Source organism: Cornus florida, unplaced genomic scaffold, assembly GCF_030987335.1.
Source record: "Cornus florida cultivar Cherokee Brave unplaced genomic scaffold, ASM3098733v1 CherokeeBrave_3.0.0_Hap2_Chr11, whole genome shotgun sequence".
NCBI lineage: Eukaryota > Viridiplantae > Streptophyta > Magnoliopsida > Cornales > Cornaceae > Cornus > Cornus florida.
This window is the reverse complement of record NW_026775581.1, coordinates 137184638-137201495: the sequence shown is the minus strand read 5'-3', so window position 1 is coordinate 137201495 and position 16858 is coordinate 137184638. Positions and strand designations below refer to the sequence as shown.

Below are 16858 nucleotides of genomic sequence, written 5' to 3'. Positions count from 1 at the left end.
TTTGGCATACTCACTCAAGTTGTTTCCAACCCATCTAACAATCGATACCATAAACCATGATTGGTCTAATAGAATTCTCCTTTTAAATAACTCAAATTCTTTTTTGTTCGTATGGAGTTGAACCTTTAATCTTTTTCTTTAAATATAGATGACCATTTTCAAAAGAAAAGGTCCATAATTACGATGTTAAGAAATCAACTAAAAGATAGTGGAGTATGAGATGATGAACAATACTCTCTCCTTCTCTTTCGTTGTGATAAAGTTAGACAATTGGAGCACCTCTCTTTTGAAAATTAACTATGCAAGTTTTTTTTTTTTTTTTTACACTAAACTTGAGAATTATGAGAGTATTACCTATTTCAGTTCATTTTTTGGTCAAGATGTTGGGTTGGGGTTCAACAATTAGAAGAATGGCATGAAACTCTTTTAATAATTTTATTTTATTTTATCGGCAATGGTGATGGGTTGAGAGTAAAAAAAACTTAATTCTCACCGTCTGTTTGAAGCAATGATACGTATCATTAACTTATTAAATATTTCTATATAATACTGTAATACTTTAACTTATGTTACATTACATGATATAATTGGTTGATAACATATATAATAAAGTCTTACAGTAAAATGCAACCGTTAAGCTTTTGAAGATTAAGCGACAACCAACATGAATTAAAGGTAATGGATATATTAACTTAATTGAAATTTCTTGCATAATCTTTCAAAATTATGTCTCTATCGCTGGAAGGGTATCCTTGGACACGTGTTTACGCCTTATATACACAAACCTGTAAAAGGCTTGTTTGGTTGGTAATAAGCGGTAGCTAAACACACAAAGTTTATTGGACTTCGCTTTACAAATTGCAAATCATTTTGCACTTCTAAGAATTTTCCCTCAACCCAAAATGACTTCATTAAGTTAAAAAATTAACTGAAATAAAAATGAAATACTATCAAAAAAAAAAAAAAAAATTCCCTCACTTCCTTTCTACAACCAAAGAGAGTAAAATTTACACGGTAAATGTTTGTGGGGGTATTTTTTTTACTAACAGGGTACAAAAAGCAGGATGGTGGTATATGGTTGAGCAAGTGCAGGACAGCTGTGGACCACCATGACGTATCCGTTTCTTTTCGGCAAATTGTATTATTATTAATTTATTTATTATGGAATTATCCGCTTCGATTTCTGTATCAACAATAAATATCTCAAATCAGCGGTCTTCACAAGTCGCAGGTCTTGCCCAGTAAATTCACAGTCGCGCTGGACAACACTAAAAAGCCAACACGCACACGTGGCAATTAAATGAAGCGAGTATGTCATTTGTCCACACTATAGCCGTATCGGGAGACCGATTTGACAAGCAGTATCACGGACAATTAAATTACCAACAGGTGGTCACCGACTGTTAATCTCCGTCCTACTGTAGTAATTTTTTTTTTCAAATTTCCGAATCTCGCACAGCCAAATTCGGTACTAAACTACTACTCTCTCTCTCTCTCTCTCTCTCTCTCTCTCTCTAAAGATCATACACACAAGAACTGTTTACAGAAAATGGTGTATTATATAGTGGAGAATATTGTTCTTCAGGTATTCCTTCTATTTTATGTTTTTCATTTTGATTTATGTATATAGATATGTATGATTTGTTTTCTCTCTGTTGCTTTTTTTTTTTAAGAATTAATTTTATTTTTTGTTGTTGTTAATTGTTCTTTTATTATAGTTTCAATCTCTTACACGAACAGGAGGATAGGCAAAAACCCTAGAAGGTGTTGTTTGACGTGTACTTACTTTCCTTTGTTTTTATATACTATTTCTGTTACAGTTATGAAATCTTGAAGTAGTTGGGAAATTTGCGTTGAAATTTTTACTAGTGTCTGCCGAAAAAGGGTTGTTTGAAACGATGGCAACCAAAACACTAGCTGAGGATGATGCTTCTCTCTCATCCGAACCACCTAAATCTCAAACCCTAATGCCCGGTTCAAGGTCCGAACATCAAGATTCAACTGTTGGAGCTCAAGAAAATGGGGTAAGGGTTTGTGCTACCGACAACGATCGTCTTGTACTTGTTTCAAATCAAGTTGCTGAGACCGAAATTTTGGGGGTGACGAATTTTGGGAACCCAAATAATAGAGGTGTTTGGGGTGGGTTTGCTGAAGTAGGAGGGGGTTTATCTTCCTCAGAAAATGGAAAACAAGATGGGGCTGTTGACCATGGTGGTGGAAATGAGACTGTAAAAGATTTGGACTCTGTTTTTGGAGTTGAGAATAATGGGGAAAATGGCGGTGAGAAGATTGGTTCTGGAGTTAATTCAACTGTGTTGATTGAGGATGGGTCGTCTCGTAAGGAGGGGCTGTTTGATGAGAATGGTATTTCACTTGTTGTTGAAGTTCATGGTTGTTTGGATGTGAGTGAGGAGAAGAAAGATGGTCATGAAGTCCAGAAAGTTTCTTTGGCTGAATATGGGGGAAAGAAAGAAATGGGAAAAAATGGTACTGCAGAAGAGAATGGGGAGGATATAGAAGCTGTTGGTGAGGATAACAGGGATGTGGATGGTCCAGAATATGAGTATTCTGTTGGTGACTTTGTGTGGGGTAAGATTAGGAGTCATCCTTGGTGGCCAGGACAGGTATATGATGTTTCAGATGCATCTGAGCAAGCAATAACGATGTATAAGGAGAGGGACCGCTTCCTCGTGGCATACTTCGGTGACGGCTCTTTTTCTTGGTGTTCTCCATCTCAATTGCAACATTTTGTGGAGAATTTTGAAGAAAAGTCAAAGCAAAGTAGTGCTAAGAGCTTTGTTAATGCTGTACAGAATGCTCTGGGTGAGATTGGTAGACTTGTTGAGTTGCAGATGACTTGCCTTTGTATACCTGAAGATAATCGGATTGGGCTCGCTAGACCTTTGGCAATGAATGCTGGAATTAAGGAAGGTGTCCTTGTGCCTGAAGGAGGGATTCGAGAACTTGCAATTACTCAGCAAGAATCGACAGAAATACTTGCAACTTTGAGAGAGATTGCGCGGGTGGTTTCTATTAGCAGTATGCTTGAGCTCACTGTGTTGAAGAGTTGGCTGTCAGCTTTCTGTCGTGCAAAAGGGGGCTATCAATTAGCTATGTTCCGGGAACCGCAGCAAATTGAAGGCCTAGAAGACAAGAAGAGAAGCGGGTTAGTGGACATAACTGATGTCATTGATCAGGTGGAGGTCCCAATCGAAGGTTCATATGAAGAAGACTGGCTTTCTTCACCAGTGGCAGTAGGTGTTGGATTTGACACAACCACTCGATCACAGTTGCAGAAGTGCCCAGTGATCTCTCCGGACAAGCTGTATCAAAGAAGGAAACAGAAAAGTGTGGCTGAACTTATGGGAGAGGACATGGATGTTGAGCCCCCCCAAAGTCCAAATGGGGGTACAGTCGAAGTAACACTTTCTGGCAAATTGGCATCCACGTCTGGGAAGAAAAAGATGAAGAGCATTGATAAAGCTGACAGTCAGGGTGCTAGTGATTTGGTTTCTCCATCAACTAGGAAGAGAGGGAGGAGGAAGAAGGATGAGATTTTAGGATCTCCTTCATCCGCTGAGAACAAGGCTATGAGTGTTGACAATGGTTACAAAGAGGGAAAAGTAGAAACTAACAAGGGCACTGCATCAAGGGAAGGGAAGAAGAAGAAGAATAACAGTTTTTCTAGCATTGAAGATGATGTTAGTAAGGCCAACGAAGGTAACAGAAAGGTCTCTACGTCAAGGGAAAGGAAGAAGAGCAAATACTTGTCTCCTCCCTTCACAAGTCCAAAATGGAAGGGGAAAGATTCAAGTCCTAAGTACATGGAAACAGATTTTGTGAAAGTTGCCAAGGTTGCTCGGATGGGGGAACGAATGACCAGAGCTGCCGGCCTGCTTATTGGTTCACCTCCAATTGTGAAGTGTAGTGGTGAAACGTTTAAGAAGAAGCACTCTAAACAACATGATACTGGAGATAAGGCATCTGCTATCTCAAGTCTTCAGACACCAAAAGAAGATCAGAAGATTATTGACCCCGTGAAAATCCATGCATCTGCAAATGAAGTGCTTAATGAAGTCAGGTTGGCAGCTCTTAATCCTTTATATCTGAGGGAGAACAAAACTCTTGATACGGTCAGGGGATTTGTCTCCGTGTTCAGAAGTTCAATCTATTTAACCGGCTCTAATTACAAAATGTACCACAAACGTAAACCTGGTAGGAAGAGGAAGTCTTTGAACTCTGACCCAGTGTCCCTAGGCAAGGACCTGTATCAAACTGACCTTGAGTCGCCAGAATATAAATTGCGGGCAAAAAAAGAGAAGAGTGGACATGCAAAGTCGAATATGCCAAAACTTCAGTCTTCTGCTAGTGGTAATGCATCTTCACCTGTAGCCCTTATTGTGACGTTTCCCCCTGAGTTCTCTTTGCCAACTAAGCATGATCTTATTACAATATTCAGCAAGTTTGGGGCTATAAATGAGGTGGAAACAGATGTGTTATTCAATTCTTACAGTGCTCGGGTTGTCTTTCTAAGGAGTTCTGATGCGGAACAAGCCTTCAGCGTATCAGTAGGCAATAGCCCCTTCAGCGCATCCAATGTTAATTACCAGCTCCAATATTCTTCATCTGCTTCCAAGACTCGCAAAGTTAATGGGAAAGTTTCCGCTTCACCCAAGGAGGGAAGCAAGACCTTGAAGAATCTTTCTTCTTCAAATTCATCAGTGGATGAACTCCTCTTCATAAGGCAGAAACTTGAGATGATGACATCGATGCTTGAAAAGTCCGAAATGTCACCTGAAATGAAATCGGACTTGGAGGCTGAGATGAAAGGACTCTTGGAAAAGGTAAGCACAATGGCGGAGTCTGCTTCGTCTTAAATGGTTTTATTAAAGACATAGAGCTTCTTGTTTGACAGGTTTCACAATTACTTTTTTGCAAAGAGCTAGATGTGGATGCTTTGTATTTAGAACGTCTATGAATGTAGGAAGAGTTAATTTGATTAATATACTACTTGTAGCCAATTTGGAATTGCTCTCTTTATTATACTGATCAGTAACTCTCTCTCTATCTCCCCCCTTCAGTTCTTATTATTGCTCAGTGGGAACAATAGAAAAGTGCAAATTTTATTGACAGGTTCTATCCGACCAATATCATAGTTCTGCAGTTTTCAGAATCTTAAAACATAGAATTTTACTAATTTTCTACACATCTTTTCCCATTTTTAAGACATTAATCTTATCCGTGTCCATTATTCCGTGTCACTTTGATTGTTAATGCTGAATTTTATTGAAGTAGTCCAAATTAGCATTATTCTGGAAATGGGGCAACTGGGTTTTTGCCTAAATGTTTTGTATTTGAATATCACCTGGTTGTGCTGTGTTTGATTAATCTTTTGGTTTTTTTATAACCTTGCAGAGCGTCCACCTCCGGGTGCTGAGGCGGCCAGCCTTGTGTTATTGCAGGGTTGATTTTCTTCTGCAGTTTTGCGGAATAAGTGTTTTTAACTTTTGAGTTACCATTGCATTTGAAATGCCAACTAATTTCAAATGAAAGTAAATTTTTAGAATGCATGCATTACAGCCGAGATCCCATAAGGGCTGCAAATCGGATAAGCTGATTGCACTGTGTTGAGTGTGTCTCTGCTTTTGTCTCTTTACAAATAGTGACAGATGAGAAAGGTACGACACTTGTTTTAACGATAGAGGGAAAAACCTAGTGGTGAGATTGAGAAAGATGGATCGTGCTTGGGCTACATAGGCTACATATTTATTATATATATGTGTGTGTATTATATAATCTGGCAATAAGATCAAATTGTGGCTATATAGTTGTGGTGGGGATGGCTAACAGTAGTGACAAGTAGCCATGTTGGGTGTTGGTGGTGATGCTGACTTGTGGATTGGGTGTGGGACATGGTAAGATGGGTTAGGCAGCATTCACATCACATGGGAACGTATTATATATTGCTTATACAACAATAATTTCTCTCTTTTTTTTAATGTATCAATTGAAGCGCGTTGCACCAACAATTTACTCGTAAGTAAGTCGTATCATATCACGTATGTAAGGACAAATAAGCCCTTCACAAGCTAACGGGTATTGTAAGCCAGCATTCTCAGCCAATACCATCATTCTTATCACATTGTTAATTTGAGAAAAAGCTTCTGCAAACTACATTATGTTTTGAGTCTTTGGTTACTATATCTCTCTTGCAAATGTCACTTATTGTATAATCACTGAACTTTTTACATAAAAAAACACTTTGTCAGGAAGGGTCGGCTTCAAATTTCAATCAAATGAATGAGTTATCAGCACTTTAACCAAAAAAATCCATAAAAAACAAAGAAAATGAAGATAAATTAAACAAGAGAAAAAAAGAAGGTAAATTTAACCACATGAAATCTAAAGAAGGGAGTAATATATAATGTAAAAGTGTAAAAGACTGATTAATTAACTTCATAAACAACAACATTCCCTAATTGCCCTTACCTTTGAGATTGAATTCCAGTGAAGGACACCCTCCCAAAACCCAAATGACCCAACTGATACAACTCCAACCAAACCCTATCTGCCTCAAAATTGTCCTCTTGCTCTTCATCTACTTCCAACCCTCTTAAAATTTCCCATGTTCCATCCTCTACCCTTCCCTTCCTACAATTTCCATATCTATCCTCCTCGCACTCACTATCACTTCTCTCTTCACATTTTCTCTTCCTTTCCATCCCCTGACGTTTCTTTTTCCCGAGACCCAAACACCTCCTCCCCATCATCCACGGAGCCTTGATGAATGCAAGAGCCAAAAAGTTGACAACAGCGAAGGGACAGCAACAGATAGCCACACAGTCAGCAACCATCCCGGCGGTGCATGATCGGCAACACTTGCCGGAACACTTGATAGAATCTCCGGTTTCGTCCACTGGGCAATGGTGGTGCTTTCTTGATGAGGCTTTGTGGGGTCCATCATTATGTTGAACTCCAGATGGGTTTTGCTCCATTTGATCTCCTCCTAATGATGATGATCAGTGAAACCTGCAAAAGATCAAACACCATAACACTTTTTATTTCTCTCCAACCATATATATATATATATATATATGTATATATATATATCTTTCAATCTATATGTATTCGAAACATATACTAGCTTTGGAGTAAGGTTCTCATTGTCATCACTTTCAAAATTTGAAGTAGTAGAGTTTTAGTCCATAATATTTGGAGTGCTATAAATTCCATATATATATATATATATATATATATTAGAGTGGTCAATGCATATACCAGAAATGAAGTAGAAAGAAACCAGAACTTCCCTATTTTTGACAATTTGACAGCAAATGAAGGAACTTAATGACAAGAATACCCTTGATGTCATGTGCCTGATTAAGATGTAAAGCAATTTTTACCTTCTCTATCATGCTGCTTTAATGTGAAAATCTAGAACTTTTCTTTAGTTTAGAAAAGTGAATATTTCGAAATAAATCATCTCCAATAATATTTCTCTCCAATTGTGATCGCATCTACTATTTCATGTACTGATATATATGGAACCAAATATTATCTAATTTTGAATTCATAAACTAAAATAGTTTAAGTTGCACGAAAAACAGTGAATAGTTTTTAATCTAGTAGAATCACACTCAATTTATAAAAAAAATAATAATAATAAAAAAATAAAAATCAAACACTAAGATAACATTTATGGAGTAGAAAATTATTAATCCAAGGATCTGGAGATTTGATATTGGTTAGTACCTAGGTTTTATCGTCCCCACATTCCTGTACTTAACACCTAATTAATTATGTAACATCTTTAAAATTGTAAGATAAAACTAATTGTTTAGCTGTAATAAACAGGGGATGAGTTTTTTAAAATCCTATGCGATCAGCATTCATGAACAAACTATGTCACATCCACTTTATAGATTTGCAGATTAGGAAAATACGACTTAAGCTTTTGAGATGATAAATTGGTTAATTACAAATAACATACATGTACATGCAACACATTATCAATGCATATAAAGAATCAGAGTGATTCTTACAAAAATTTAAAAAATTTCGAAATGCCAGTTCAATTTGACAATGAACAATGTATGTAATAACACAATCAGATATAAATATATGGAAGTAATGGAAATATGAAACTTTGATTATTGATTTGTAATGAAAAGGAAAAGAGAAAGAAGAAGTTACCTCCTATATATATGTCACTAAAAAAATCCAAGCTTCTTCAATAAGGCTTTGAGTCTCAGTGCATGCTTTAGTTGTTTTACTAATTTGTAGTCGCTAACAAAGCCGCTATCAAAACTCCAAACTTGACATTGAGGGAGTCCCTCTTTTCTAATGGATAACAGACAACAGTTGGATCTGATCTGAAATGCCCACATATATATATATATAACTCATGCATGCTTTTGTAGCATTTCTATGCTTTATGCACTCACTCTCTCCCTCTCACTGTGTGTGTGAGACTGATGACTGATCAGTGAGTGTACCTTCATGTATTCTTTTTTAATAACAGATCATCTTATTTACTTACAGCCAAGCATCTTCTAATATCTTATATAAAACACATGAAATCTGCCCATTCCCATATTTATATTTATATATATATATATATATATAAATGTGTATAAAATATTATATATATGGTTATTAGAGAGAGAGAGAGAAAGAGAGAGAGAGAGATGGAGCACAGAAGGCCATGGTATTAATTTCATGTTTCCCAATGACAGCGAATATAGGAAATTGTCGCTCTTTTTCCACTTCTTCTCTTGACTGCATGACTTTTGCACGTGACGGACATGCCCTTTACCGATAACACGCGTTGGTCTGCTCTTTCACCCTCGCCGCACAAACCATATTTAGTGACTAAACCCCTGTGGAGGGAAATTTCCTCCAATACGAATGAGGCACGTCACCATTATACAAATTTTCAGTTAGGAGATCTCATAAACCCATCCAGATCAAGCCCAAGTTACGTTGTGCTTTAACCCATTATTATTTATGTTGGGCCTCCAAAGCCAAACAAAAGTACTGATTAGCCTAACATCACCGCTGATGAAATTTTAATCCATTAGTCAAGTCACTTAGACCAAACCGCATCCGGCCCAAGTATAATTAAATATGGCTTAGTCCTATTTAACAAAGGAGTCAACTCGGATGGAAAGTTTTTATATAAAGCAAATTCTACATAGGAAATATCATACAATGGAAATAACTCTATTTATAAAGAAAGTCATATATGGAAAGAATTGGAAGACAAGTAACGCGAGTCCTACCATAATTCTACCAACTTTTGTGTAAAATAGAGGCCTAGACCTCCAATAAAGGGCAAGCAATTCAATTCTTCAATAGACACTGTTCTTGTTTATTCTTATTGTTCGTTGAGTGTGTTGTATTATTTTCTCTCGATTGTAATTGTTTGAGCGAAATTTTATCCCTACACTTTGGCGCCGTCTGTGGGAAACGTGTGCAAATATATTCCCACTCTTGTTTCACAGGTGAATCCTGCAACTACCATCTAGAATGTCAAACGAAGGATCTTCAACGGATCAACAGACGGAATTGATGCAGAAGATGCGTGAAGAGTTTCTACACCAGTTTGACGTACTTCGTCAGGCAAACGAAGCAAGCGTGGCTCAGATCGCCTTGCTTCAACAGCAGAATAACACTCTGCAAACGGCGATGGCTCAGTTGGTACCACCGCCACCAGTGGGTGACACAGCAGCACCCCCTAATCAGAATATTCCTCTGATTGCCAGACTTCCACCTAATGGGGCTCTACCTACTGGGGCATGACCCAATGAGGCTCAGTCGAATGAGGTTCAGCAACAATGGAGGGCAAGATCCGAGGCAGCGGCTTCAGACAACGTCCCTCGTCGCACACAGGATGAGCAAGTCGAATCCAGCCATAAGCTCACGGTGTGGTCCAATGGAATCCCAGATGGTGCAGGTGTCCAGGATGCCTTTGACGAGAAAAGACTCCTGAAGATTCAGACGCTTGCTGAGATGGCTAGAGAACACAAAAATTCCTTGGTCAAAACTCCTTTCACTGACAATGTGTATCTGGTTGAGAGGCCCAAGAAATTTACCATGCCTTCTTTCACCCAGTTTGATGAAACGGGGGATCCTTCTCGGCACCTAGATCATTACGCTCAAAAGATGGCTTTGGATGATCGTAATGACCCTTGGATGTGCAGAGTTTTTCCTACCAGCTTGATAGGAGCAGCACTAGAGTGGTTCAGGAATAGACCGCATAAGTCCATCCCGGATTACGTAACTCTGTGCACTATGTTCCTGGCACAGTATTGGGGAAATAAGATGCAAAAGAAGAGCATTGCCAGCCTTTTCACCGTAAGGCAAAAGAAGGAGGAAACATTGCAGGATTTCTTATCAAGATTCAATATGGAAGCCTCAGAAATAGCAGATTGTTATCCCACGACTGCTATAGAGACATTTAAACTTGCGATGATTCAGGGGACAAAGTTCCACACTTCCTTGGTCAAATATTCTCCTCCCGACATGCAGACTCTCAATGCCAGGGCCCAGATCTACATTCGGCTCGAAGAAAATATAGCCCACCGAGCGCAGCACGCCACCCTCGTAACGGTGTAGAACAAGCCTCGAGAAAGAATTTCAACTTCAAAGATTCAGAAAAGCCAACGTTCCTTAACGCCGATTACCCAGGCACCTGAGAAGAGGTAAAGAGTAGAGGAAGGATTTACACCTCTCCGAACTACCTTGGCTCGGCTCTTCCAAGAGAATAAGATGAAGTTCACAACTCCACAGCCAATAAAGCAACCCCTGGAGCAAAGGGACAAAAGCAAGCATTGCGTTTATCATCGAGATTATGGGCATTCAACCAATAATTACAGATTCCTTAGGCGACAGGTGGAGAATATGATCTCCAGAGGTGAGTTGGCGGATTACCTCATGACAAAGGAGTACGCAAAGCCCCGTGAGGTCTATCCCGGCAAAGTGGAAGGTACGCAGCAAGTAAAAGTCATTCATGCAATACATGGCAGGTCTAAAGATGATCAAGAGTTTGAGGGGGTATACAGATCCAGATTGAGGGTAGCCCACAAGCTCAGGAAGATATCCTCAATCAATGGTAGCATTAGTATTGGATTTGGAGATGGCGACCTATCTAGAGTTCAACTCCCCCACGAGGATCCATTGGTCATCAGTCTTTTAGTGGGCAATTGTATGATCAAGAGGGTTTTGATAGATCCAGGAAGTAGCGCCAACATTATCATAAAGACGGTCTTTGAGCAGCTAGAGATCCCGTCATCATCTATTCGACCTACCTCCAGCCCGTTGATGGGATTCGATGGCACAAGGGTAGATCCCCTGGGAGTAATAGACTTGTCCGTGACTGTGGCGAAGAGGACTCTGAAGGAGAACTTTGTTTTAACAGAGATTCATCCTTCTTCTAATCTCATCATGGGAAGAGGCTGGATATACCGGATGAGAGGAGTTTCGTCCACCCTTCACCAGGTAATGCGGTGTTTATCACCGGACGGAAATGAAGTGATTAATCTATAAGGCGATCAAGTCGCTGTGAAGGAATGCTATATGTTGACACAGGCTGAAGCAAAGAAGGTGTCTACTCAGCAACAATCAGGTGTGGCTTCCAAAAATATACCCAAATAGCAATTACAGAGTCCTCTGCCCAAGTATCTCTGGGTAGAGGAGGAAGAGGAAATTGCGAAGCCCACCGTGGAAACCCTTGAAGCCGTGGAAGTTATCCTCGGCGACCCTCAGAAGGTCACTTATTTAGGCTCTTCCTCTACGTCCGAAGAAAAGAAGGCGTTAATTGATGTTATCCGGAGCAATGCAGATGCTTTTGCATGGGATCACTCGGACATGGTAGGGATCGATTCTTTAGTTTTCTGCCATAATTTGAAGGTGGATCCGGAGTTCAAACCGGTTAAGCAGAAACACCGAAGGTTTGCCCCCGAACGCAATCACATTATAGCTGAAGAAGTGAACAAATTATTGCAAGCACGTTTCATTCGAGAAGTGCAATATCCACAGTGGCTGTCAAACGTGGTGGTCGTACAGAAGAAGAATGGAAAGTGGAGGGTTTGTGTAGACTATACCAATCTTAATAAAGCCTGCCCTAAAGATAGCTTCCCTCTGCCCAAAATAGATCAGATGGTTGATGCTACCACCGGCTACGAGAGGCTGACATTCCTTGATGCATACTCGGGATACAATCAAATTCCTATGAACCCTCAAGATGAAGAAAAAACGGCTTTCATAACATAAAAGGGGACTTATTGTTACAGGGTCATGCCCTTCGGACTGAAAAACGCTGGAGCTACTTATCAACGTCTTGTCAACAAGGTCTTTGATAATCTGTTGGGAAAGACAGTTGAAGCATATATAGATGACATGGTGGTCAAAAATGTGAAGAAGGAAGACCATCCAAAGCATCTTTAGGAAGTTTTCGATACCTTGAAGAAGTACAACATGAAGCTGAATCCATCTAAGTGCTCATTTGCGGTATCATCAGGTCAATTCCTCGGCCACATAGTAAATAAAAGAGGGATAGAGGTAAGTCCGGCTCAGGCTAAGGCCCTCATCCAGAATCAGGAACCAAAAAATCGCAGGGAGGTACAAGTTCTTACAGGTCGGATCGCAGCCCTCAGCCGGTTTATATCCCGATTGTCAGATAAGTGCAAACCATTCTTCGATACTATAAGATCTAAGAATAAAGATATATGGGGACCTCAGCAGCAGGAGGCCCTCAATCAGTTGAAAAGTTACATGGCCGAACCACCAATTCTATCCGCTCCAAAACCCGGGGAGGTTCTTATTATGTACTTAGCAATTTCTAGTATAGCGATAAGTGCAACATTGATTAGAAAGGAAGGAAAGAGGCAATATCCAGTCTTCTACACAAGTAAGACAATGACGGATGCGAAGACACGATATAGCAAAGCAGAGAAAATTATCTTAGCCTTGGTCTATGCCAAGAGGAAACTTCGGCATTATTTTGAATCTCACAGCATTGTGGTACTCACCAATTATCCTAGACGGGGTATACTCTCTAAGCCCGATCTATCTGAGAGAATTACCAAATGGGCTATCGAGCTCAGTTCCTTCGACATAACTTATGAGCCGAAGGTGTCGCACAAGGGACAAGCCGTAATAAACTTTCTTCTCGAATATGAAGACACTCTCGAAGAGCCGGAACCCCCTAAACCACAGTGGGAGCTTCGGGTCGATGGTTCCTCGAATCAAACAAGTGCAGGGGTAGGGGTGGTTATGTCAACACCCGAAGGCACCAAATTGCAGCAGTCTATTTGCTTAAAATTCCCTGCTACGAACAATGAGGCCGAGTACGAGGCGTTACTTGCTGGTTTTCGATTGGCCAGCAGTCTCCAGATACGTTGTTTAAAAGTTTTTAGTGACTCACAGCTTGTTATAAATCAAGTGACAGGTCAGTACCAGCCCAAAGAGGAAAGAATGAAAGCATATAAAGAAGGTGTAGAGAATGTTACACGGGGATTCAATTGGCCACAGCAGCGTCATCCTCAACAAGAAGTAATGGTGATTCCAGTTATTCCTCGAGAACCATGCTGGATTGATCCATTGGAAGCCTACCTCAAACATGGAATTCTTCCAAACTAAAAGCTCGAAGCACGGAAGCTCCGACTCACCGCAGCTAAATATGCCATCATCAACAACCAGTTATACCGGAAGTCATTCTCAGGTCCTTACCTGAAATGTTTAAGCCCTACTGAGTCTCTTGTGGTGTTGAAACAAATCCACGATGGAGATTGTGGCAACCATTCTGGGGGTAAATCCCTAGCACATAAAGTTCTAACTCAAGGCTACTTCTGGCGCGTACTTGGTCCGGAATGCAGAAGAGTATACTCGAAGATGCAACAAATGTCAACGCCACGGTTCCATGAAACATCAACCTGCCGAAGATTTGCATGCAATGGCAAATCCATGGCCATTCGCACAATGGGGGATTGATATGGTGGGCCCTTTACCCAAGACTGTGGAACAAAAGGAGTACGTGCTACTGGCTACAGATTATTTCACTAAATGGGTAGAAGCCGAGGCCTACTCAAGTGTGACCCATGAGTAGGTAAAAAGTTTCCTTTGGAACAACATCATTTGCCGGTTTGGGGTCCCAAAAGTCATTATGATGGACAATAGTAAGAACCTCAACAATAAAAGTATAAGAAATTTCTTCGCTGAGAATGGAATTGTACAAAAGTTAGCTACAGTCAGTCATCCACAAGGGAATGGACAGGCTGAAATAACTAATCGAACCATTTTCAGTTATTTAAAGAAGAAGCTGGAGAAGCTCAAAGCAAAATGGTACGAGAATCTCCCTCAGGTGCTTTAGGGGTACCGAACCACACCACGGCGGCCCACGGGGGAGAGTCCCTTTGCCATGGCTTATGGATCCGAAGCTGTGATCCCAACCGAAGCGGCAGTTCCAACCCTTCGGACATCCTTGTTGCTTGAAGGAGGCAATAGTCAGCAGCTCGAGCATAGTCTCGATCTCCTGGATGAAAAAAGGGATGCTGCAGCAAATTAGGCTCGCTTCATATCAGCAGCAGCTGCGCAACAATTATAACAAACGCGTTAGATTCAGGAGCTTTGCGATAGGCGATTGGGTTCTGAAGTAAAAGACAGCTCACGTAAAGAAACTGGAACCTAATTGGACCGGACCCTAAAGGGTTACCGAAGTAGTGGGGAAGGGAGCATATCGTTTGGCCGAAGCTGACGGACATCCCATTGCGCGTCCTTGGAATGCAATACACCTTAGAAGGTATTTCCATTAAATAAGTTTGTCAATTTTATTAAGAATTCTTCACAAATAAGGCTGCGTAAGCCCGCAGTCAGCCAATCTTTTCTTTATTTTGCTTCTATTTCATTTGTTTCTTTCCATAAAAATGGGGGCCATACCATCATTCTATGATTATGCAATTTTGCGTCGCATTATGCATTAGCAATTTTTATGCAAAGAAATTTTCAGTTTTTACGTAAAGAAATTTTCATACTACACTGTGATTATGCAATGTTACGCTTTTAGGCAAAGCAATGTTGGAAGCAAGTTATTAAAAAGCATGCGTTTTGACCTACGGTTAAAACTCTCTGTCCCACATCGACAAAAAAGAATGAGTTACATTTTGTTATATATGGGAATATTTAAATAGTTGATTACGGTGTAAGGAAGGCCTACTGTTATTAAAGGTTGTCAATACCAGATGCATTCCTTACACCGACCTTTTTGACAAAATTTAGTTTATGTCCCACATCGAATAAAAATAGTAAAGCAATGTGGTTAATATATGCGTAGTCCATTACATTTGGTTGCCAAGAAGGGAGTATCAATGGAAGAAAGTCTCCAAAGTAAACAAATAGGAAACTTCCAAGCCATTGTTACTCGCTTTCTTGGCCTCCTATCATTTTTGAGTCCTCGGCGTCATGATAAGTTGTTTGAAAAAAAAAAAAAAAAAAAAAAAAAAGAGGGAAGAATATATATATATATATATATATATATACAAACGTTTCCTCAGGCCCAACGCCGAGGAGAAACCAACCCGCCTTGGACCCTAAGTGTCCGGCTCGGCAAAACCTCCCTCAGGCTCAGCGCTGGGGAGTAATTCATTCACCTCTGATAAGTGCTGAAATGTTGCACATTTCAGCACCTAAGCTAGGGTATTTTAGTCTTTGCATCTATCTTAATTTCATGTTTTAGTCATAATTTATGTTTATGTGTATTTCAGGGCAATAAAGTTAAAATGAGCTAAGAACGGTCCATTAAAGCCTTTTTGGAGTCAAGCAAAGATATTCAGAAAACCTCAGAAAATGGCAAAAAGGAGGTCGCAGCCCATTGCTCGTATAGTGTATTTATTCTTCAAAAGCGGTCAATCTCAGGCCTTTGATGATGTTCCCAAAGATGAAGAAGCAAACTAATGAGCTCGGGGCAAAAATGGAGCTAAATAGGGATTAAAGGAAATTTCCAACTCTGGGGTGATCGATCCCCCAGGACTTGGCAACATTACAGATTTTTTTTTTATTGTTTGGGCTTATTTTGTGAACTATTGGGCTTTAATAGGGTTGTTACTTAAGGCCCAGTGAGCCATTAGATTAGGGTTAGTATTTATTTTATTTAGGTGGATATTATTAGAATTATTAAGTTTTATTTTTTTTCTGTACGGAGATATCACGTTCTCTCGAGAGAACAGGCTAGGGTGAGAAGAGAGGGAAGAGTGGAGGCACAAGTTTGGAAGAATATCTACACACTCATCTCTCTTGAGTATCAAAAAAGAAGAAGAAAGAGCAAAGCATGGAGGTGGATCTTGTTGACACCTTGACTACCATAACCATGATGGGCTAGCTCTCCACTTAGGGCTTGGTTAAGCCCTAAGTCTCTTGTAATCTAAACCTTTGCAATTTCTATTTCTGGGGAGATTAATATATTGTTGTAGTTGATGTTGTGGTCTTGTGATTTTATACTTGGATGTTCCAAGATTTATGTTAATTAATCCTTCCATTATTTCTTTATCTTTGGTTGCATATCTATGTGTGATCAATCTAGGGTTTATACTCATGATTAGATGTTAAAGATTAATTCTTTCATTAATTCTCTATGTTAATTTCATGTCTATGTGTTATTAATTGAGAATTATACTTGAAGACCATGACATGGTATTTAATAGATGCAATTGTTAACTAGTTTGATTGTTTATACTTTATTTTTGATGGGTTATGTTATGATTAGACAATTCATACTTGAAATTGATATTCCACACTTATTATATGCAATTTGTATCATCTTCTTGATTGTAGATTATATGTAAATGGTTAATGGATTTGTTTG

At 39.6% G+C, this 16858-nt stretch overlaps 3 protein-coding genes across 3 annotated transcripts; 2 read left to right on the top strand and 1 right to left on the bottom strand.

Moving 5' to 3' along the window:
- The first annotated feature begins 1440 nt into the window (after window positions 1-1440).
- On the top strand, window positions 1441-6201 carry LOC132281365 (PWWP domain-containing protein 3). The gene is made up of 3 exons (XM_059783076.1): window positions 1441-1585; window positions 1821-4844; window positions 5416-6201. The coding sequence occupies exons 2-3, from the start codon at window positions 1899-1901 to the stop codon at window positions 5509-5511; spliced, it is 3042 nt and encodes a 1013-aa protein (XP_059639059.1). The 5' UTR covers window positions 1441-1585; window positions 1821-1898; the 3' UTR covers window positions 5512-6201.
- Window positions 6202-6418: 217 nt separating this feature from the next.
- On the bottom strand, window positions 6419-7196 carry LOC132281366 (uncharacterized). The gene has a single exon (XM_059783077.1). It carries the CDS (start codon window positions 6993-6995, stop codon window positions 6486-6488), a length of 510 nt encoding a protein of 169 aa, XP_059639060.1. The 5' UTR covers window positions 6996-7196; the 3' UTR covers window positions 6419-6485.
- A 2332-nt stretch (window positions 7197-9528) lies between these two features.
- On the top strand, window positions 9529-10617 carry LOC132282233 (uncharacterized). Its single transcript, XM_059783840.1, has 2 exons — window positions 9529-9714; window positions 9817-10617. Exons 1-2 carry the CDS (start codon window positions 9529-9531, stop codon window positions 10615-10617), a joined length of 987 nt encoding a protein of 328 aa, XP_059639823.1.
- Window positions 10618-16858: the final 6241 nt, after the last annotated feature.